A 21,163-nucleotide genomic window follows, 5' to 3' on the forward strand; every position below is an offset into this window, starting at 1 on the left:
AAACCGTTATTCTATAATATCTTGATATAGATATAGACACACCTTTCTTCCTTGATGATAATTTATTATATTTTCCTTCTAAACATCTAAAACTAGACATTCAAAGGCTGACTTTAAGAATATATTACAATATTGTAATGTCTGACAATATTATAGCGATTTATATTAAGCTTATGATTAGTTATTTTTATTTTTCAAATATATATTTTATTATTCATAATTATATTCTCTAATAATTTGAATTAAAAATCCTCCAAATATAAATAAAATGGAAACGATTAGTTTCTTTTATCTTAGCTATTTATTTTGAAAACACTAAACTTTGTATAATAAAATCTTTTTCCATATTTTTACATGAAAAATTATTTTTGTTAGCTAAATAAATTATATCACATCTTAAGTAAGGACATATGATAATACAAATTGATTCTCTATTAGTGATTTTTATTCCTATTTTATAAATATATTATGTGATATATTTTTTAAATACATTAAGTCAGAAGTATACACTGTTAAGTAAAGGAATATTTACATGTATTACAGAATTATATAATATTAGATAACAGAAAATGTAATTTAAAAAATAAGAATATAAATACCATTAACTCTCTTTCCTCTCTCGCACCAATATATAACATATGATGATATTTGTGGATGTAAGTATCTATATACATGTAACAACTATTAATTATTAATTGTCAATTTATTTTTGTTGATGCTTCATTGTTAATTTTGCTATCTCGTTACCTAATGTATCAATATTGTCCTGTAAAGTATAAAAATAAGAAATATTGATAAATTAGCAACGTTATATTTCTTTTAAAAACAATGAATGCTATTCTATGACAGAACTCACTTTCTGGAGCAGAAAAAATTCATTTAGATTTTTTAATCAAATATATTGTAATACAAGAATAATTATATTCAAAATATCTAAGAGGTTCAAACAATTTTGAATTTATGTTGATATGCACATATATATAAAAATATTATGAATTTTTCTTTCACAATTTTAATCAATTCGAGAAACGAATTTTTAAACTTTGTATTTCTATATAATTTATATTTGATATACTTACTTTCAGAGTAATGTTTTTTAATAGTACATCTTCTAGAACCGCTTGTAATTTCTGATTTATTTCTAAAGAAAGTTCTAAAGTCATATTCTCATCTGAAACTTGATGATTATAAACGGATGCCATTATACCTCCATGTCGTGCCAATTCCGCCTGTACATAAAAAAATTAAAAAAAAAATATATATATATACATAACATATATATGTGTATGCAAATTATATATAATTGTTTAACCTAAACTTGTTAATTTATTTTTAAAAATCCATTTTCTTACCCTTACTGTATCTCTTCTTCTTTTGATATGCTTGGATACAAAAAAAGACTCTATTATTATAACTAATTTTTTATATTTTTTAAAATAATTTTATTAAAAAAAATTAAATTTAAACTATTCAACTATTTTTGCCATATATCGATATTCATAAAATATATTTTACTGTAAGACAGAATAAAACCAATTTAAAAAAAAGTATTTCCTTTTACCTTATATTTATCTCTTTCATTGCATGCCAGAGCTCCAAAATCTTCATGTAAGATATAGTTTTGTATTATTTTTGTTTTTTTCTGTAATTCTTCGAGCAATGTTTGTGTGTGTTCTTCCAAAAAATCTAATTTTTCAGCTCTTTTTACATTTATTTTTTGCAGCTTCATAATGCGATTTATTAGTGCTTGCTTATTAGGTTCCATAGAGTGAATGTGATCATCAGCATTGTGATCATTAGCATTGTTATCCGATAAGGCACCATTTAATGTATCGCCTAAAAAGAGACAAAATTTCTTATATCAAAATCCTATACAGCTCAAATCTACTTGTTAAGGCTTCTGGGTTCTCGTCATGTTAGATTGTGACGTCAGAGACAAGAAAACACACGCTGAAAATTCTTAGATGCCACTTTTAAAATGAAAAAATATTTCAAAATGGCATCTAAGAATTTTTTAAGCGTATTTTCTCGCTTCTGACGTCACAATTCCAATATGATCAGTGAGGAGCCAAATATTGTAAATCTGTCAAACCTGCTAAAGAAGCGTTAGATCCAGTTCTGGATGTAATGTCCAATGAATTACTGGGAGATGCAGCTTCTAACATCTCTAATTTTCTACGACATTGTTGTAATTCTCGTGTCATCTCCTTTATGGAAATTTGATGTTTCCTTTTTAATACTGCATTTTCACCTTGACTATCCTCCAATTTCTGGACAAAGTTTTGTGCACATTGAGTTTGTTCAGCAACATGCTTAGCCAAAATTTCGCATTCTTCTTTTCGTTTCTTTCGTTCTTGTGTCAAATCTTCCTCCAGCACTTTGATTTTATTAGTCAATTCGTTGATACAATCGTGTAGTGGACCGTGTTCGGATTCGAGATCACTCGCCTTTGTTTGAATCGTAATGAACTCGGATTGAAGACGTACATTTTTGTCTGTCAGTTTTTGCGTAAAATCTAACATATTCGCTTCCTTTTGACGACACGCTTGCATATCAAATCGCAACTCCTCGTTGGCCGATCGTAATTGTAGTATTTGAGCTTCAGCCGATACTATACACTCTTCTTTGCTACAAATATAAAATAGATTGTAATTATGCATAAGTATTATTCAATAACGTTAGGATTTCATTCAATGTTACAAATTTCAGTTATAATAATAATCTAAGATTTAAGTCAAATTCATTAAAGAGATAATTTTGTAAATAAAAGATATCTGAATAAAATGAAGGCTTATATTTTGAATATCATAATTTTTACCATATTTTCTGCAAAATTTGTTAATTTTTTACATTTTTTCTTTTTTATTATATTTATTTCTACTAATAACATATATGTATTATATAATATTATATTCTCTATGTAATATACTTACTGTTGCAACTGAAGTTTTAATGCCTCTAACTGAGAAACTTTGTTTAATAATTCAGTAATTTGTTCCTGACGTTGATTTGCAACAATTTTCAAATCACTTAAATTATTTTCATTGTTCAATCGAGCTTTCTCAGACTCTTGTACTTTTAGGCTGAGTCTATTATTTTCTTCTATTAAATTTTGTTGTTTAGATTTCAATGTTTCCAGTTCCTTTTGCAATTGGAGCCTCAACGTTTCTTTATCTTCTGTAACATGTCTTTCTAAAATCAAACGTGCCTGATGTTCTTTTAACTGCTGATCCAATGTCACAGCTTTATTCTCTTCAGATTGTTGAAATTTCCGAAATGATTCCTGCGTTTCGCGACGTATCTGTTCGCATTCTTCTCTCATATCATTTATTTTCGTCTGCAACACAAATAATTTAAATTATAAAATATATAATATATAATAAATATATATATATATATATATATGTATAATTATAATAAATAATATAATAATTTAAATTATATTATAATTATATATAATAAAATATATTATAAAATAGGAATGTTATAAATAAATAAAATATAAAAATAAAATTATAAAAAAATAATGAATATATTATAGTTTTTTTTTTATTACATATAATATATATATATATATATATATATATATATATATATATTTACCAAGGCTTTATCTAATTTCTGTTGAGTTTCCTTCTGTAAGTCCATTTCAATTTTAACTTTGTTTTGTGTCCACTTCAGTTTGATTTCCTTAGATTTAGTCTCTTCCTTTAATTTATCTATTTCCTTCTGAAGATCAACAATCTCACGACATTTTCCATCCATGATGTTACATATTCTTATTCGTTCACCCTGAGTTTGACGCAACTTGTTTTGCAATAATTCTTGATCTTTTAAAAGTTCTTTAACTTTACGTTCCGCGCAATCTATCGCTCTGTTACATACATTACAAATATTTGTTTATGGATGTGATTTAATATACAAATGATTAATCAATTGATTTATGATCATTAAGTTTAAATATATTTATGACAAGTCTGATTTTTTTCCTCAAAATTTATATATATGTGATCGATAAAGTAACAATATTCAAAAATATGAAAAGTACTTGAAAAAAATTTATTCAATTTATTTAAAAAAAATGTCCTTTTTTAATTTATTTGAAATATACAATTGCTTCTAATTAATTTATTTTCAAAAAATTTTTAAGATTTTACTTTTCTCAATCATGTTTAAGAAGTAAATAATATAAATATCAAATTATACAGTTGTTTTTTCTTATACATACCTTTGTGAATCAATTAACTGTTTCTCGCTAGTTACATATTTCATAATCATGTCTTCTTTTTCCTTATTAAATGCAAGACATTCTTTTTTAAGAGCTTCTTGCATATTTAGCGATGTATTCAAATCAACTGTTAATTTACTTATGGTTTTTTTCATGTTCTCCATTTCTAAAGTAAAAGTATCTGTGTTTGTTGGAGTTTCACAAAATAATTGGTTTAATTGATTTGACTTTTCTAAATGCTGCATTCTTTCTAACAATTTTGCATTCTCGTCTTTCAAACTAGTATAGTCCTCCAATAATTTAAGATATAATGGATGTTCCAAGAAGGCTAATGATGAAATATTTGATTCTACCAAATTATTAAGCTCAGATGAATTTTCTTCGTGCTTATCATTTTCTTTGTACAGAAAATGACTTTCATGTTTACTTATTTCTGATAATAACACATCTTGTGCTTTTTCACTAATAATATCGCAATCTAATCTATCTACATCATCTTTTTGGAAAATAAATTCTTTTTCGTTTGATGCTTTCTCAAAATTTTCATGTAATTGTGATTCTGCATTTTTCAAATTATCGTATATTTTATTCTCCTTTAAATATGTAGATTGATTTATTTCAATTTCACTATTTTTCATACTATTTAACTTATCTTTGTTCTTGTCACAATTTGGTTCTACAGTACAATTTGTCGTATTACTCGAATTCATTGTTAAATCTGTATTCAATCTAGTCTCTCCGATTATATCTTTCAAAGAAGATTTGTTATTAATATAAAATCCCATCATAGCATTTGTTTCAATGGATTTTGATATGTGGTTGTATTTCATTGCCAAATGCTGCGGCAGTAGAGCTTTTTCCATAATGTTTGTCGATTTCTCTGTGATAAAATTGAAAAAATTACGACTTTTATTCAAAAGTTGAACATTTGATTGTATTAAAATTTTCGGATTTGTTAGGAGCGACATTTTAACAAGTTTACTGTCGTCAGCTAATGTTGGTCGAGATGTCAAACTATTTTGCACATGGGCATTTAACGCCAAAGTTGAATTTGAACCATTTTTCTTGCATAAATCTTTTTCATCATCTCGATTTTTCTCATTTATTTCGTTATTTATCTGTGATTGTAAATCTATGATTTCATTGCAAGATTGTTCTGTTTTAAGTGTACTAATATCTGCAGTCTGTTCTTTAAAATCATTTTCTTCCTGTTTGTCTTTTACTATATTATCTTCACACAAATTGATGACCTCTTCATTTGTAGAAGATAAAATATGTTTCAACTTGCTCGGTTGATTAAATAATGTCTCTTCTTCATCTGTGCATGTTCCTGCTATATCTCTATATGCACATACATCATTTTCAGATTTATTAACTTTATTTCTGACTAGGAATAAATCTAAAGATGATACTGGTATTCTGGATAAAGAAATACTTGTATTATTGAAAAATGAATCACGAAGAGATCCATCATCACGTAAAAGATGACTTTCACTGGTAGATAAATGATATGTTCGAAGCTTTTCATTAGGAATGTTAAGAATAGATTTGTCAACGTTAAATCCAGTCAATAAATTAACATCTGCCATTGGATGATCTAATTTTAATCTTCCACCACTTCTTCTAGATAATGCTGAGTCGCTTTCACTTCTGAATATATTACTTCCACAATAATTATTTTTAATTTGCAAGACATCGAGATTTTGGGTTGCCGAACCTGCTTGAATATAAAAATAATTATTATGGTTGATATACCTCTTAAGTACAAGTTTTGATATTAATAAATTATACATATTAAATGTATTACTACATCATATTTAAAGAAAATATTCGATATACACAGGGTCAATTTCCTTTTAAAAACAACATCAAAAAGAGTAAAAAAGCAGCATTACAAATATATTTACACATGTATATGTATAAATTACTTTATGTATAATCTTATATATAATCATTTTTCCACTACAATAATGTATTATATTATTAATAAATATCATATATTCTAATTAAAGTAAGTACATGAATTTTTATATATAACTGTACAACAATCTGGTATAATATTGAAGACAATAATAAATCATATGTTCCTATATTTAATATTACCTTCGATTAATTGAACATCTCGCTTTGCAATAAAATTAATGCCATCACATCGTTCTGTAAAATTCATTTCATCAAGAGACTCTGATTTTTCGCCCATGTCAAATGATATTTAAGCAGCACATAAGATTAATAATGTATAAAATTTTTATCTCATTGTTTCGCAGTTTGCAAACGTAAATCAACGGTATCAAGGATATTCATTCATTTCTAATATAATAAAAAACAAACTGCCACATTTCAAAGTTTTCTATAAAATTGAAAAAGTAACCTATAAATAAAGAATTGATTATAAATTGTATCCGCAGCTGTCAAACGATTGAAAACTACAATCAATATAGGTCTGTTCGTGTCGCATGCATTTTTTAAGGGTCATTTCACAACAGCAAATTTGCAAATGTGAAGTTGACAGATGACAGTTGCGGCTCGACTAATCAGAGCGAAGCAACTTGTCAGTTGATTGGTCAATCTTCAACTGACAACTGATGAATCGACCAATCAGTTGATAAGTCGCTGCGCTCTGATTGGTCGATCCGCAGCTGTCACCTATCGGCTTGACATGTGCAGTTTCGCTGTTATTAAAGTGACCGTAAAGCGAAGCGTGTACGACCACTTTTCTGGTAGATATGAAGAGTTTGTTGTCCTTTGACGTGTTTCGTATAAAAACATTTTTTTTCCTTTGTCATTACAAAGTATATCCGGTGATCGTGTCTCTTTATCAATTCAATCTTTAAATATCAATTATAACCCGCTGATGGCCGAAAGTCGTATTTGAGACTGGGTCAAAAAGAATTTAAAAAGAAGAAGATGGTTTCGAAAATTAGCGGGACGTCACACAGGTTGTGAGAGCGCTTGACTGTAATTGACAGTCGATTAATTAACGGTCTAATAATTACGATTAACTTTTTTCACGTGCAATGACATTTATTACTTGCTTTGATCATAAGTGATTATTTACCAAGATAGCAATATGGATCAAGTATATAAGCTTTATGATCGTCAGGCATCACCAAAGATTAGTCTAAAGGAATATTTTCAGCAATACGGTGAATTAGTCAAGTCCTCTTTATGTCATGGTACAAGCGAAGACAGTGAAGAAAAGATTTTTCAACTTATGGATGTTCCCTTGCCACAAGGGACAATTTCCTTAATCAAACATTATTGCAGGTATCTCATTATGATACATAATAAACATTACTTCATTAAATTGCATCAAAATTGAGTTAATTTTATGATTATTAATATATTTTTGCTTTGTTTAATATGTGATTGAAATAAAATATATGATTTTTATAAACCTATTTTTTCAGTAGTATATGAAGATAATTTTTTTCTCTTAGAACATTATTATATTACACTCAAATAATGAAATAAAAAATATTGTATATAAATATATAATAAATATATATATAAATATATAAAATAAAAAATATATATAAATATACTTGGCAAAATTGATTTTGACGTAACTAGCAATTTTATTCAATACTTTCACGACGTTTCGACCATTTGGTTGTGGTCCTTATCAAGTGAGAATTCTATAACACAATATTGAAACATACAAGAACATATTTAAATGTTAAGTTATGACCACAAACACAAACATACCCATCAATTAAAATGAGATTAACGCAACATAAAACTGATCTTATTTAAAATTAATAGTTAAAAGAGGAACACGTCCCATCACTATGATGTTTCATCAACGACTACATTTGAAACGCATCACTAAACAATCTTTATTATTTTGTCGTAAATATTTGTCAAATTCTCAGTGTTTCTGTAGGTTAACAGTATTATCATGCTTCTTTATGAAGAACATTTCAGCAATCTCTCTTTTTCTTACATGTTTCTCATTGTATTATAGAATTCTCACTTGATAAGGACCAAATGGTCGAAACGTCGTGAAAGTATTGAATAAAATTGCTAGTTACGTCGAAATCAATTTTGCCAAGTTTATTTTCATCACTAGCGTCCAATATTAATTTTGATTGATATATAAATATATTATATAATAATTTTATATATTAAATCAATTAATTTTACAGCATTGAGAATTTATCATTAGCAATAGAAACTGCCAATAGAAAAGAAGAAAAAAAACAAGAATATGCTAACATATCTGAAAAAGTATTAGATAATGCTTCGTTGGAAACAATTAAAATGTTAAAGACATTATCTAAGGAACCTATAATAAAATCAAGGATTCAAAATGGATTTCCACTTGTGAGTAATTAATTATTTACAGAAAATATAAAAAGATCAAAATTAATAAAATGAATGAGAAAGAAAAACATATAAAAATTTAGATACTTAAGAAAATATTTAAAATTGTTTCAAAATTGAGTTAATTTTATGCTTATTAATATATTTTTGCTTTGTTTAATATGTGATTGCTATAAAATATATGATTTCTATAAACCTATTTTTTGTCAGTAATATATGAAGATGATTCGTTTGTTTTTTTCTAGAAATATGATGAATCAAGCTGGCCCAATAATGATTCTGTAACACCATATGAAGAATTTTTGGTTTATTGTAGAGTGTATGAGCCATTTGAAAGCCAATCTCGTTTTTATAAGTATAAGATAAATAATATCCCATTTCTTAAACTTAAAAGTGTCATATCGATCCTAGGATGTCAAACTCTTTATGATCTACGTGAAAAGATAATGTGTCAATCCGATCTATCAATTATGGTAGAAACTAGTAAATATCCAAATAAAAAGCCTCAAACAATGGCAAAAGTAATTATTTAATTTTGAACTTTATCTTTCACAATATTCTATATGCAAATTACATATAAAAAATAACTATATTTTTCTGTCTAATTACAGGATGTCTATAAATCAGGATTCTTTTACATTGAAGATACATTTTATAATGATATTAGTGCATCAACCAACGTTGATTATAGTGCTGTTATATTACAATGGGCAGAAACTCGGCAGGATTTAGGTCCATTTAAAGTTGCAACCATGGATGCTCAAATAAATTCTCTTTGTGCAAGATTTGGTTTTCCATGGGTATATCAACATCAGGGTTGTTGTGAACATTTAATTGTGCTGACTGATGCTAGGTAATTTTTAATATATATTGTATAAATATTTTTAATATATTAAAAATAAATAGGGACTAATATAATAAAAACTAAAATTGAGTATATTTTTGATACTATTTTATTTAATAATCTAATTATTTTTGCAAGGTTGGTGACCACAAATGATGCATTATCATTGTCTGCCTACCCAAGAATAGAAAGATTAAGACCTATCTCTGGGAAAAATTGTATTTATTGTGGATTACTTAATGTACACTGGGTTATAACAGAACACAATAGAATACCACATGGTATAAGTTATTTCTGTAATAAGTGTTTTATATCTTATAATTATGTTAATGGTCATAAAATCGGAAATTTTAAAGCATATCATTATCCTTGTATACCAAGCCTATTGTGTAAAAAACCTACTGGACCTAAACGTCATAAATAAAGTTTTTATCAGTTTCTTAATTATTTATATTACAAGTGTATTTAAAAAAATATAACAAGCAATTACATTAAAAATTATTTTATTGATGTTTTTAATGTGTACAGTTTTAGTAAATTATCCTTTGCACTAGATAAATCTGGTTTTAATTGCAATGCTTTTTTATACATTTCTTCTGCTGCATTTAATTTATTCCAACGATGATATAAAACACCTAAAAAAACCATTAAAAAATTAACTTAAATTTTAATCTACTTATTTACCTTTATTAACCAAATAATATTGATTTTATATATTTTATTTTTGAATAATAAATTTTCTTGTTATACCTAAATTTGCATAAATCATAGGATCTATTGGATTTTTTGATATTGCCAACTTAAATTGAATTTCTGCTTCTTCATATTTTCCCTTTTTTCCCAAAATATTAGCAATGTTAAAATAGATAGCAGAATGATCAGAGATAAATTGCAAAGCTTTATTTGCCATTCTTAATGCTTCTTCAGTCTTATCTGAAATTATACACATTAGTCCTTAGAATGTACTATATATTTCAGCACATTTAATGAATATTGTACATATGAAAAAATTAATTTAATCTAAATTAATTTAAAATTTAATTTATTTAATTAATTTAAAAATATATATTACAAACCTAAATCATCTAATAGTAATATCATATTTGTCCATGCTCGTTTATGTGTAGGTTTTTGTCTGGTTGCATTTATCCAAGCTTTCAGCGCCTTATCATATTGTTTTTGTTCCAGATACTATAAAAAAATTTTTTTTATTTATAACTCAATAATCAAAGATACCTTAAAATATATTTTGCTATCACATTTTCATTTTACTCACTAATATGCCTAGATTGTAGTAACAATCTGGATATTTTGATCGATGCTGTAGAGCTGTAAAATAGCTGCTTTCTGATTCCTTGTATTGTTTCAATGATGATTGAATTATTCCTAAATTCATCCATGCTGTAGCAAAATCTTTCCTAAAATTCAGAGTCTCTATGTGTGCACTATCTATATACATATAAAATCTTTATAATACAAATAAATACAAACAAAATATTTATAATTGGATACATTAATCTTAAAATTCAAATAATGTAACGTAATCAAACTTACTGCAAACTGATAGCTTGTTTAAATAAACTTATAGCTTTTGAAAATTGTCCGTCGTCTCTGAGTATATTACCGAGATTGTTCATAGCTTGAGTATAATTTGGATTTAATCTGTAGCATAAATAATATTATATTTTGCATATTTTTAAAAATTTTTATATATAATGTACATTATATAAACATGTATGTATAATTTTTATATAATTTATATTATTAATATTATATATAATTAATTTTTATATAGAATTTTCTAAAAAAAATTTATTTTAACTTTATTTATTCTATATACATACCGCAAGGCTTCTTGATACTCTAGTTTAGCAAGATTAATGTTTCCTGCATCTGCAGCATTTTTTGCAATATTATAATGTACTTTTGCATTCAGAGGACATACATCTAATGCTGATTGGAAAAGTAGTTTTTCATTTCTCCATTGTTCACTTCTCATCCAGGAACGTGTGAACAATAATAAAATAAGCATTATATAAGCTAATAATACCGCTTTAGATGAAAAAAAACGAGTAGAAAATTTGTGTAGGCCAACTGTAACCAATAAACAGTATCCTGCTGAAGGAATGTACAATATTCTTTCTGCCAAAACGAAGCCAACATTGAAGAAAATATTACTAGCTGGCAGAAATGGAAAAATTAGCATTGCAAGTCCCATAATTATATATCTGTAAAAGTTACATTTTTTATAGTTTATATATATATATATATATATATATTAAAAATTTTGCAATCACCTCAGAGTTTGATCCTTATGAAGAATAAATGTGCACATAATTAATGCTACAAATATTAACCAAAAAACAATAACTACAAAAATTCTGTAGTCATAGCTAGTAATTAACGATACACAACCCATTGACCAATCAAAACAGAGCCATATAGGACATATAAGTAACCATATATTCAAGCAATAGATATAGTTGTAATTGAGTATGCGAAAAAATACACTATCCATAAAAGATGCTGGATTATCTACTGGTTGAAATTTAGGAGCAGAAAAACCCATAATACTAAATCTTAGAAATAAAAGTATTATTGCAACAAAAACAAGTATAATAAGTCGTAATACTGTATTTCTGTAATTAATAAAATTATTTAAATTTATATTTGAATGTTTAAATAAAAGTAAATTAATTATATCAATTGGATATATTTTGTTCACTACAACTATATCATATACTGCACAAATACCCTGAAATAATAAAGATATTTGTTTTATATAGTTATATAAAAAAATTCAACTACAAAAATATAGTTTTAACTCACAATGGCAGTGATTCCAGTTTCTTTACATAGCATTGCTATAGTTATACAAATAATTGAACCAGACATAGCAGTGCATGTATAAAATGCATTTTTTGCATATATTACACAGTTGTATAATAAAATTGATAACCATGTAAATAAGGTGCACAATAATTCAGCCCGTCCTACAATTCCAGATACCTGACATAAAAAAACACATGCAAATTAGAATATATGATACACACACACACATTTAAATATAAATAAGTTATAATAATATATGTGAATTTCTTACAGCTTCTGTATGAATTGGATGAACTGCAAATAAGGCTGCAGCATAAAATGAGATATTTTGTCTTTTTGGTCCCAAAATTAGATTATATACAAATAAAGTTAACAGACTATTTACACTATGTAACATTATGTTTATTATGTGATAGTCCTGTGAAATTAAATCTTGTCGTACCCAGAAATGAAATCTATAAAGATAAAGAAAACATAAAATTAATATTTGTATATTTTTAATAAAATATTATTACACATATTACAAAAGTATTTAAAATTTCTGTTTCCTCATTGCAGCAATATTAATTTAAAATATCAAAAGAAAAAATCACATGTAATTCTTTTCGCAAAAAATACAGTAAAATAAATAAATTTTCCTAATATCCTACAACATAAATTGATAAATATATTAGTTTATTTTTTTGTTATATGCATGAGTAATCTCAGTCAATATAAATTCTATATTTCAAAAATAAAATCTTATAAATAATGTAGTAAAAAAATTTACAGCTATTTGTTATTTTGTAAATAGATTTTGAAAAAATTGTTTATCTATACTTTTAAATATGAATGGCAGCAAATGAAGAAAACAATTTATTTGGACATATTTGTAAGAGATTCCAAAATTCCCTCCATATAATCATATTGTAAAATTTATATGATTTTTTATATGTAATTTCTGACTTCTTCTATCATAATATAACTGCAACGAAAGACTAAATAATATATAATAATATTATTTTACCTGAAACTCAGGATGGTAAGAGGTCTATACGACTTATGGCTTTGCTTGTGGGATAACTTAGTGCCCCAAAAGTCATTTTTAAATATTTCCCAAATCACTGTATCGTACACATCATTGTTATTAACAATAGCTTCAACATCGTCAAAAACAAAATCTCCATCATAACTGTTAACAAAACAAAGTGACAAAATCACAATGATCCAATAAGAAAGAAATGATGGTACAGCTGAAAATTTATAAAAAAATGTTTCATCAAAAAAAAGTTCTTTTATTTCATATATAAAATCTATAAATATAATTATATAGGAACTCACCAGGCAGATGAGTTATTTTATTTTTCATAATATTCTCAATAAAAATAAAATTTATACAGCATTGTTTTTTTATTTAACAACAATAATTACAGTTACCGGTACATGTAAACATCTATAAAATATAAAAATGTATAGATGAACCTTCGACTATTAAATGACTGTCAGCCGTAGACAAAAAAATAAACATAGATTTCCAACTCGCGATTGGTTGCGTTATTTCGCTTCATGAAATCGCACCCTTAAAAATTAGGCAGCTTGTTTATGTTTGTGCTTAAATGATTTTTTGACTTTTCAAGCAATTTTGCAATTTTAATAGCTATTTAGCTATTAAAAGGAGAAGAAAAATGTTGCCGACGACGTCGAAGGATTCGGAGATTAAGGATGGAGAAAACAGGACTCTAATTAAAATCGTAGAGCGACCAACATTTATATTGAAGACTCGAGAGGGTGAAAGTAGAGCTGTTTCCCCAAGTCAACGTAATGGGCACAAGTATATTTATTAATTGCAATAATTAATTTATACCTTTTGTTATGTTACAATATAGATAATAATATAGCAAAATTAATTTTCTAGGAAGGATACTGATATCACTTCAGGAGCATCGACAAAAATACCAGATTGTAATTATCAATATACAATTTATATGTTACAAGGCCTATAATATTATAAATTAAAACTTTGTATTACTTAAAAGACAAACTGTAGGTAAAAAATAGGGACTTTGGAAAAGTAGTTCAAAGTATGAGGATTCAGATGTTAATGTTTTTTAAATAATAAGAAGTTTTTATTTAGAAAAAAATTGTTACTCATTTTTTATATGATATCATATATATACAAGATATATTAATATTTATTCAGAAAACTTATATAACAAAATATATATAAACATATATTTCAGCAATCCGTATGTTTTCAATATCTCCTGAGATGAGTACTTGTATCAAATTTATGGATGAGAATATGCAACTATGTGAGAGTCCACTAGATTATCTATGTGACCAACAAGATTTTCTAGTTGTTGGATGTTTAGGTACCCAAGGTGTTGGCAAATCAACAATTATGTCACTACTAACATCAAATTACTCGTATGTAATGCATTTGCTTCAATTACTTTACTTTTAGTTTTTTCATCAAAATTATAATATGCTATTTTAATCATTTTTAACATAATTAGATCCAACATTTTTCAAGAACAAGATTTATCACATTACGAAAGTAATGCAACAAATTGCACTACTGGAATAGATTTCTTCATAAGTAAAAATAGGGTAATATATCTAGATACACAACCAATTCTTTCTGGACTTGTAACTGACTACTCTGTATGTTTTGATCAAAAAAAAGCGACAACTGATTATGTAAATACTGATTCTAATTTGGAGTTACAATCTCTCCAATTTGCAGCATTTCTGTTTTCAGTATGTCATGTTATTATATTTGTGCAAGATTGGTTTATCGATCCAAATTTAGTAAGGTAATTATAAAATAAAAAGATATTTATTAATTTCTTGAAAGTATAACAGCTGTGTTTTTGTTATAAAATTTATAATGATTAATTAACATGTCTATTTCTCTTTTATAGATTTTTACAAACCGCAGAAATGTTAAAACCATCTTCAACAACTATTATGGATCAAGATTATGTAGAATATTATCCACATGTTGTATTTTTGCATAATAAAGTGGGAGTGCAAGATTTTATGCCAACTATTAGTGACCAAATAAAGGTGTTGTTCTATTATATACATTATAGATATTATATTTTATTTTTCATAATACAGCACAAATCAGTATTTTCTCAGTCCTTATCTTTTTCACTGCTTTACTCTTAATTAGTTAAAATTTTTTAAACTTAATTCGTTTTTTACATTTTTTTCACTCATGAATTTTTCATTAATAAGGTTATAGATTTATTTTTCAATTGTTTTTTTTACTCTAAATTGATTTTATATATATATATATATATATATATAAAAATCCATTAATATTCTAAAAATTTAATTATTTAAGTGTGCTTACATTTTCAACATTTCTGAATTTTTTTCTAGGAATTTTATAATAAAATATTTTCAAGTTCTCGGTTACAAACTCATAGTGGTATAAATATGAGCCATTGTTCAACAGAAAATGGTTTAAATTTATTTTTAATACCATCAAAAAAAGAAGGTAAAAATTTACTCTTTAAATCATTTATAGAAGATTGTATTAATTGATTTTTGATATATTTGTTATAGAAGATTTGATATTTTGTGAAAAAGGAAAATCTCTCATAGACAAATTACGAACTAAGATACATGGAGTTACCAGGAATCCAATGACGCCGACTGTATTAACAGAAAAAAGCTGGTAATATTGCTTTATATTTATTATTTTAATTTTAATCAAATAATTAAATTCATAAGAATGAATTTTCTTATCTATTCATGATATCTTTTTTGATTTCCTGAATATTGATGCAACAATTTAAAATATGGATAAAAAAGTGAAGAATAGAATTAATTTCATCTTGATAAGAGATAAGAGTAAATTTTTATAATTAATTATATATAAGATATAAAATAATGCAAGTGTTATTGATAGGTACCATTACGTTTCAAAAGTCATGGAAGCAATAAAGAAAAGCCATCTATCTTCGGAATATGGAAGACTAATGCCTTAGGAAAAGCTGTTTATATAGAAGAAATAAAAGTTTAATTCACTTTATTATATGATACATTGCTTTTATCAATTATGATAAATAAAATTAAAGCGTAAGCGCTTTAATTTACTCTACTAATTATATTTTAAGAAATATAATTATGATAACATAGAATTAACTTTTTTATGAATGATTGAATTTGTATTTAATATTTTTTGTTTTTCTGTGTTCAATACTTTTTAATTGCTATTATTTTCATCTTGATTGATTTTTTCAGTATGTATTTGCATTATTTTGTTCGATATATTAAATACTTTACTCTTGAAGTACAAAACTTTGTGTCTGTGTATACATGTGTGTGTGCGAAATTGTCTTTAAATATACATCTTATCTGAATTTTAAATATACATATACATCTTATTTGAATTTTATGAATAATCTTCCTGTTCACTGTCAACTTGTTGCATGGATGCCATTTGTGCAACAGCCTGCAATTGCTGCCATTGTTGTTGCTCTGCAACTGCTTGTTCCTCTCTTGCTTTAGCAAACAGTTCTTGCTGTTGTCGCAATAATTCCTCTTCTGGGATTCCTAAATTCTCTAATCTAGTACTTTGACGCCTTCTTTTAGCCGCTACCGCCTTGCAATCTCGTAATACAGCTTCTGCTTCCGCATTATAATCGCCAAAACCTAGTTTTTCAAGTGCCTGCAGAACGTGTTCTGCATTTATAGTTTTCTTCTGCTGTTGATTACAGATTTCATTCGCCTCAGAGGACAATAAATGAATGAATTCTGTACAACAGTTCAGGATGAGCTCTCTAGATTCGTTTGCGACTCGCACGTGGGGTAAAATTTCTTTGATTATTTTATTAATCGATGCACGAGGGAGAGTGAGCTCGTCATCATCAGTTGGTGACATCGTAGCCGAGGCCATTTGGTTCCTGGAATATTAAATAAGACCTTTTATCAAAATAATGCACATTAAATTATATTATGTAAATTTATGTGTGATGTGTATTAATTTTTTAAATTATTAATAGGAATAAATCTGATACATCAGCTTTTGTTAGTATATTGTAGTTATTATTTAATTTCGTTAAATATTTTTTTACAATTAAAATTCCTCACACTGTATTTATCACTTTATCATCCGGAAATGATGCGATTCTTAAGTACATAAAATAAAATTGTCAGATAAGTATTATCCAGATAAGTTTTGCTGAAGATAATTTTATTTAGACTTTGAATTAAAGTAAAGCATAGTATTCTTTTCAAATAAAATATAGATTACTTGTTCAATAAAGAACTAAGTATAATATATATATATATATATATATATATATATATATATATATATATATATATATATAAATCTTATTTTGAAAACAAAGTGTACATATGTAGATAACAAAATAAAATGTATGGCATTTAATTGTTTGTTTATAGTGATTTCTATTATATAATAAAATGAAATGCCTATACAATGCAAAAGAATTTTAATATATAATATAGTTATTATATTGTTTGTATGTTTTGATACAATATGTGTAATCAATGCAAAGAATACAATGAGATTTGCTGGCACCGTAGAAAATATTACAGTATTTGCTTTAAGAGATGGAGGTCTTGAAAATGACAATATGTTTAAGCCATTAAAATTAAACATATCCTGGATGCCACCAAAAGAGGGGAGACAACCTTCTTCGTACAGGTAAATTATAATAATTTTTTCAATAAGTGTTATTATCTATAAGGCTCACTTAAATATTTAACTTATTATATATACATATATTTGCATGTTACAGTATTATAATTACAAGCATTCCAAGAGAACCTAATCAAAATGAGACAGAATGTGTAGAAAGTTCTGCATTCTATCATGTGCAAAATAAAAGTTTATTTAGCTTATTAGTACCACAACATAAATTACTAAATAATATACCAGAGATACAAATACATCCAAATTGTACATATAAGGTACAAGTGTACGCCAATCCAAGAACTAAACTTGTAGGAAAATTGCCCGAGGTAAAATTAAAACCACATATATAAATACATATAAATTTTAAAAATATATTACATAAGTTGTATTATTACACAGGTCATCTACACAGTTCCAAAATGTATAAAGCCATGCAGTTGCGTAGATGCAAAATTAATGTTGCCAATTCCAAAAATAGAAGTAATTCAAATGAAAAAAAATGTTGTTATAAATTGGAATATCACGTCAAATAGTTCTTACATTCATTCCTACATTATCAGGTATAAGCTCTCATTTAATTGTTTGATTCTCATATTATTTGTTGCGCATGTTAAAATATATATATGTGACAATATAATTCCAGTATTGGCGTGCCATTAGCAACATCAAAAGCAGGACATTTTATATACAATATTACAAAAATAAGTAACATAACTGCTACAAAAAATACTTTTAATTGGGATTTAAAGATTAACAATCAGCATGTAAAAATAAAAAATGGATACAAAATATTAGTGGAGGCATTAGATCACCGAGATTGTCCAGGAACTCCAGGCAGTTTCACTATAATTAATATAGATAAAATTGGAACATTAGTTGGCTATATTGTTGTATATATCATTTAAAAAAAACATTGATAATTACTTTGCAAGTATGAAATTAATATAATTATAATTATGTTGCAGTGGCTGTTATTTGCTGGTGTTGCTGCTATTTGTATTATATTAGGATTTATCATCATTGTGTTAATACGTAATAAAACTAGGCGTCAATTCATGTGGCTATTTAAACAGTAAAGTAGCGAGTTGTCAAAATCATTTTTTCTTTATTTTATCAATATATATGCTCAAAATTTATATTTTTGACAGGAAACAAATTATGTCTGGATTTTCTGCTTATAAATTGGCCCAATGGCCAAATTTAATTTCCCAGAGCAATACTGGTATATACACATATGTCAAACAAGGCTCAGAGGTATATGAAAAAAATATCAAATCATTATAGATAAATTTAAAATTTTAAATGTACTTATGAAGTTTATTGCAGGAAATAACAAATGGTTGCAAAATGCAAATTAATGAATTTGAAGTGCCATACAAATGTATAAATTTTATAAATGAATTAGGAAAAGGACAGTTTGGCAGAGTACATTTGGGCAGTTTGAACAATAATGAAGGAACATTAGTAGCTGTTAAAATGTTGCAATGCTCTGATACATCCGTTGAGCCCGAAGCAAGACATCAATTATTGGAAGAAATCAAAATAATGAAAGCAGCTGGTTCTCACCCGCATTTAGTGAGCCTTATAGGTTGTTGCACTTTACCAGATAATCCTACATGTATACTTTTAGAATACATGGAAGGTGGAGATTTGCTCGCATATCTGCATTCTAGAAGAGAGACCGAATTAGAAGATATATCTTGGTACTGTTTTGAAAAGACCGTACCTAGATATGCAAATATTATTGAAAAGAGCAAAAAGAAAGATAAAGATTTGTATGGTGAAATTAACACGCAACAATTTATAAAATTTGCACTTGATATTGCAAAAGGAATGGAGCATTTAGAAAGTAAAGGAATCACACACAGGGATTTGGCAGCAAGAAACATCCTCCTCACTTCAGATCTAACACTTAAGGTAATGGATCCTGTATTATAAATTATTATTTAAAACTATTAATTTGAAGAACTATATAGAAGAATTGATTGGATGTAGGTTTCTGATTTTGGTTTGTCTCGAAATGGAATATATGTCATAAATAATGTAGAGGGAAAAGTTCGTCAACTCCCAATACGCTGGATGTCACCAGAAGCTGTACGCGATCGTGCTTTTTCTTCCAAAAGTGATGTTTGGTCATTCAGCGTTGTTCTTTGGGAGATCGGAACTCTAGGTTCTCTCCCATATGCTAATATACAAGATGATGATTTGCTGCGTCATTTAACTCAGGATAAATGTCACTTAGCCTGTCCTACCACTGTTTCTCACAATATGTATAAAATTATGTGCTCTTGTTGGAATGCAGCGCCACATAAGAGGCCTACTTTTGCACAACTTGTTTTAGATTTACAGACATTAAAAGAACTTTCATGTTTTACACATGAAATAAGTAATCCTTGTTATACATTATTATCGGACTAATATATGTTGAAATCATTTTTCAAATATATATATACATATAATATACATACAAATATATAAATAAAATATAAAATACTAAAGATACAGAATATTAATATTAAAATATCATAAATTATTTTATATATCTCCCAAGAAGATATTATATATCTAGTTCATAAAAATCTGTGCAGTTAAACTATCAAGTTTTTATTCTATAGATATTAAGAAAATGTGTATTTATTGTATATAAATATTAATATTAAAAAATATGTATTATATTCTACTGTGTTAAAAATAATCAATTTTTAAATACAACATATTAAAATAACAACTAAGAATGAAAAGTAAACTGTAAACATTTTAACAAGGTTATGTTCAAAGAGAATTATTTTAGCTAAATCTCTGAAAACATGTTAAGGAATAATCATATTAGAAACTTCGATATAAAGTTATAAAAAAATGCAAGAAAAAATACAATTAAATTTGTGCCCTTCTCTAAAAATTGTTAATATATACTTTTTGTTCCCCCATGTATTAAATCACTCAATAAAATGTATCAAACCGATTTATACTAATATTATGATATATATATGTTATAATAATTTCAAAGCAATTTTTTCTATATGCAAAAATAGCAAATTAGATCAATTTTTATACTAATTTACTCACTTATTCTTTGACTTCGTTATTGATGTAAAACAATTAATAAGAATCGACAAAAAAACATGATAGAGACCTCTATCGGTAGGTCATGAATTATGGATTCGTTTATCTCTCATTATACAGGGTGTTCCATTTTAATTAACCACCATCGAAAACTTTTTTATTTGTAATTTTAGAAAAAAATGTTTTAAACAAAAGTTGTAGAGTTTCAAAA

At 26.3% G+C, this 21,163-nt stretch overlaps 6 protein-coding genes across 8 annotated transcripts; 3 read left to right on the forward strand and 3 right to left on the reverse strand.

Annotated features, from left to right (window-relative positions):
* Positions 1-427: 427 nt before the first annotated feature.
* On the reverse strand, positions 428-6,668 carry LOC114937791 (uncharacterized). 2 transcript variants are annotated; one of them, XR_014925463.1, is made up of 10 exons: positions 6,332-6,668; positions 4,229-5,948; positions 3,604-3,874; positions 2,934-3,337; positions 2,093-2,628; positions 1,562-1,836; positions 1,353-1,382; positions 1,080-1,229; positions 600-766; positions 428-509 (listed from the first exon to the last, which is right to left on the reverse strand). XR_014925463.1 is itself a non-coding variant. In XM_085486042.1 (9 exons), the coding sequence occupies exons 1-9, from the start codon at positions 6,426-6,428 to the stop codon at positions 704-706; spliced, it is 3,546 nt and encodes a 1,181-aa protein (XP_085342168.1). In that variant the 5' UTR covers positions 6,429-6,668; the 3' UTR covers positions 428-703. The 2 variants fall into 2 exon arrangements, 1 of the variants encoding a protein (XP_085342168.1); XM_085486042.1 differs by having other exon boundaries at positions 428-766.
* Positions 6,669-6,898: 230 nt separating this feature from the next.
* Pbp49 (proximal sequence element A Pbp49) lies at positions 6,899-9,899 on the forward strand. The gene is made up of 5 exons (XM_029311394.2): positions 6,899-7,495; positions 8,377-8,554; positions 8,800-9,075; positions 9,166-9,407; positions 9,537-9,899. Exons 1-5 carry the CDS (start codon positions 7,299-7,301, stop codon positions 9,820-9,822), a joined length of 1,179 nt encoding a protein of 392 aa, XP_029167227.2. The 5' UTR covers positions 6,899-7,298; the 3' UTR covers positions 9,823-9,899.
* On the reverse strand, positions 9,885-13,697 carry LOC114937775 (protein O-mannosyl-transferase TMTC4). Its single transcript, XM_085485999.1, has 11 exons — positions 13,551-13,697; positions 13,237-13,462; positions 12,502-12,685; positions 12,228-12,407; positions 11,696-12,153; positions 11,243-11,626; positions 10,953-11,060; positions 10,675-10,816; positions 10,475-10,589; positions 10,149-10,331; positions 9,885-10,033 (listed from the first exon to the last, which is right to left on the reverse strand). Exons 1-11 carry the CDS (start codon positions 13,576-13,578, stop codon positions 9,897-9,899), a joined length of 2,145 nt encoding a protein of 714 aa, XP_085342125.1. The 5' UTR covers positions 13,579-13,697; the 3' UTR covers positions 9,885-9,896.
* An 81-nt stretch (positions 13,698-13,778) lies between these two features.
* On the forward strand, positions 13,779-17,259 carry LOC114937817 (nonsense-mediated mRNA decay factor SMG9). The gene is made up of 8 exons (XM_085486000.1): positions 13,779-14,040; positions 14,125-14,171; positions 14,450-14,636; positions 14,726-15,025; positions 15,134-15,278; positions 15,600-15,717; positions 15,786-15,897; positions 16,132-17,259. Exons 1-8 carry the CDS (start codon positions 13,895-13,897, stop codon positions 16,208-16,210), a joined length of 1,134 nt encoding a protein of 377 aa, XP_085342126.1. The 5' UTR covers positions 13,779-13,894; the 3' UTR covers positions 16,211-17,259.
* On the reverse strand, positions 16,235-21,045 carry NC2beta (negative cofactor 2beta). Of its 2 annotated transcripts, XM_085486002.1 has the most exons (3): positions 20,956-21,045; positions 19,456-19,558; positions 16,235-17,128 (listed from the first exon to the last, which is right to left on the reverse strand). In XM_085486002.1, exons 2-3 carry the CDS (start codon positions 19,524-19,526, stop codon positions 16,618-16,620), a joined length of 582 nt encoding a protein of 193 aa, XP_085342128.1. In that variant the 5' UTR covers positions 19,527-19,558; positions 20,956-21,045; the 3' UTR covers positions 16,235-16,617. The 2 variants fall into 2 exon arrangements, with proteins under 2 accessions (XP_085342128.1, XP_085342129.1); XM_085486003.1 differs by lacking the exon at positions 19,456-19,558.
* On the forward strand, positions 17,574-19,097 carry LOC146721907 (uncharacterized). Its single transcript, XM_085486001.1, has 5 exons — positions 17,574-17,898; positions 17,993-18,215; positions 18,289-18,449; positions 18,533-18,779; positions 18,855-19,097. Exons 1-5 carry the CDS (start codon positions 17,660-17,662, stop codon positions 18,963-18,965), a joined length of 981 nt encoding a protein of 326 aa, XP_085342127.1. The 5' UTR covers positions 17,574-17,659; the 3' UTR covers positions 18,966-19,097.
* Positions 21,046-21,163: the final 118 nt, after the last annotated feature.

Source organism: Nylanderia fulva, unplaced genomic scaffold (assembly GCF_048542155.1).
Source record: "Nylanderia fulva isolate GAGA-0341 unplaced genomic scaffold, ASM4854215v1 Scaffold4, whole genome shotgun sequence".
In the NCBI taxonomy this organism is placed as follows: domain Eukaryota; kingdom Metazoa; phylum Arthropoda; class Insecta; order Hymenoptera; family Formicidae; genus Nylanderia; species Nylanderia fulva.

Bases quoted from the DNA above. Each gene is read 5' to 3' on its own strand.
- LOC114937791 (XM_085486042.1), bottom strand. From the start codon at position 6,428: ATGGGCGAAAAATCAGAGTCTCTTGATGAAATGAATTTTACAGAACGA. The intron at 2,629-2,933 runs GTAAGTATATTA...TTATATTTGTAG, and splicing joins TTAAAACTTCAGTTGCAACA to CAAAGAAGAGTGTATAGTAT. The intron at 1,383-1,561 runs GTAAAAGGAAAT...TTTGTATCCAAG, and splicing joins ATGAAAGAGATAAATATAAG to CATATCAAAAGAAGAAGAGA.
- Pbp49 (XM_029311394.2), top strand. From the start codon at position 7,299: ATGGATCAAGTATATAAGCTTTATGATCGTCAGGCATCACCAAAGATT. The intron at 9,076-9,165 runs GTAATTATTTAA...GTCTAATTACAG, and splicing joins AGCCTCAAACAATGGCAAAA to GATGTCTATAAATCAGGATT. The intron at 9,408-9,536 runs GTAATTTTTAAT...TATTTTTGCAAG, and splicing joins ATTGTGCTGACTGATGCTAG to GTTGGTGACCACAAATGATG.
- LOC114937775 (XM_085485999.1), bottom strand. From the start codon at position 13,578: ATGAAAAATAAAATAACTCATCTGCCTG. The intron at 10,817-10,952 runs GTAAGTTTGATT...TCTGAATTTTAG, and splicing joins AAACAAGCTATCAGTTTGCA to GAAAGATTTTGCTACAGCAT. The intron at 10,034-10,148 runs GTATAACAAGAA...TGGTTTTTTTAG, and splicing joins TATGATTTATGCAAATTTAG to GTGTTTTATATCATCGTTGG.
- LOC114937817 (XM_085486000.1), top strand. From the start codon at position 13,895: ATGTTGCCGACGACGTCGAAGGATTCGGAGATTAAGGATGGAGAAAAC. The intron at 14,041-14,124 runs GTATATTTATTA...TTAATTTTCTAG, and splicing joins AGTCAACGTAATGGGCACAA to GAAGGATACTGATATCACTT. The intron at 14,172-14,449 runs GTAATTATCAAT...CATATATTTCAG, and splicing joins ATCGACAAAAATACCAGATT to CAATCCGTATGTTTTCAATA.
- LOC146721907 (XM_085486001.1), top strand. From the start codon at position 17,660: ATGCCTATACAATGCAAAAGAATTTTAATATATAATATAGTTATTATA. The intron at 17,899-17,992 runs GTAAATTATAAT...TGCATGTTACAG, and splicing joins AGACAACCTTCTTCGTACAG to TATTATAATTACAAGCATTC. The intron at 18,450-18,532 runs GTATAAGCTCTC...ATATAATTCCAG, and splicing joins ATTCATTCCTACATTATCAG to TATTGGCGTGCCATTAGCAA.
- NC2beta (XM_085486002.1), bottom strand. From the start codon at position 19,526: ATGTATTCTAAAAGTATACATGTAGGATTATCTGGTAAAGTGCAACAA. The intron at 17,129-19,455 runs GTGAGAACCAGC...TTAATATTCCAG, and splicing joins ATAAGGCTCACTAAATGCGG to GAACCAAATGGCCTCGGCTA.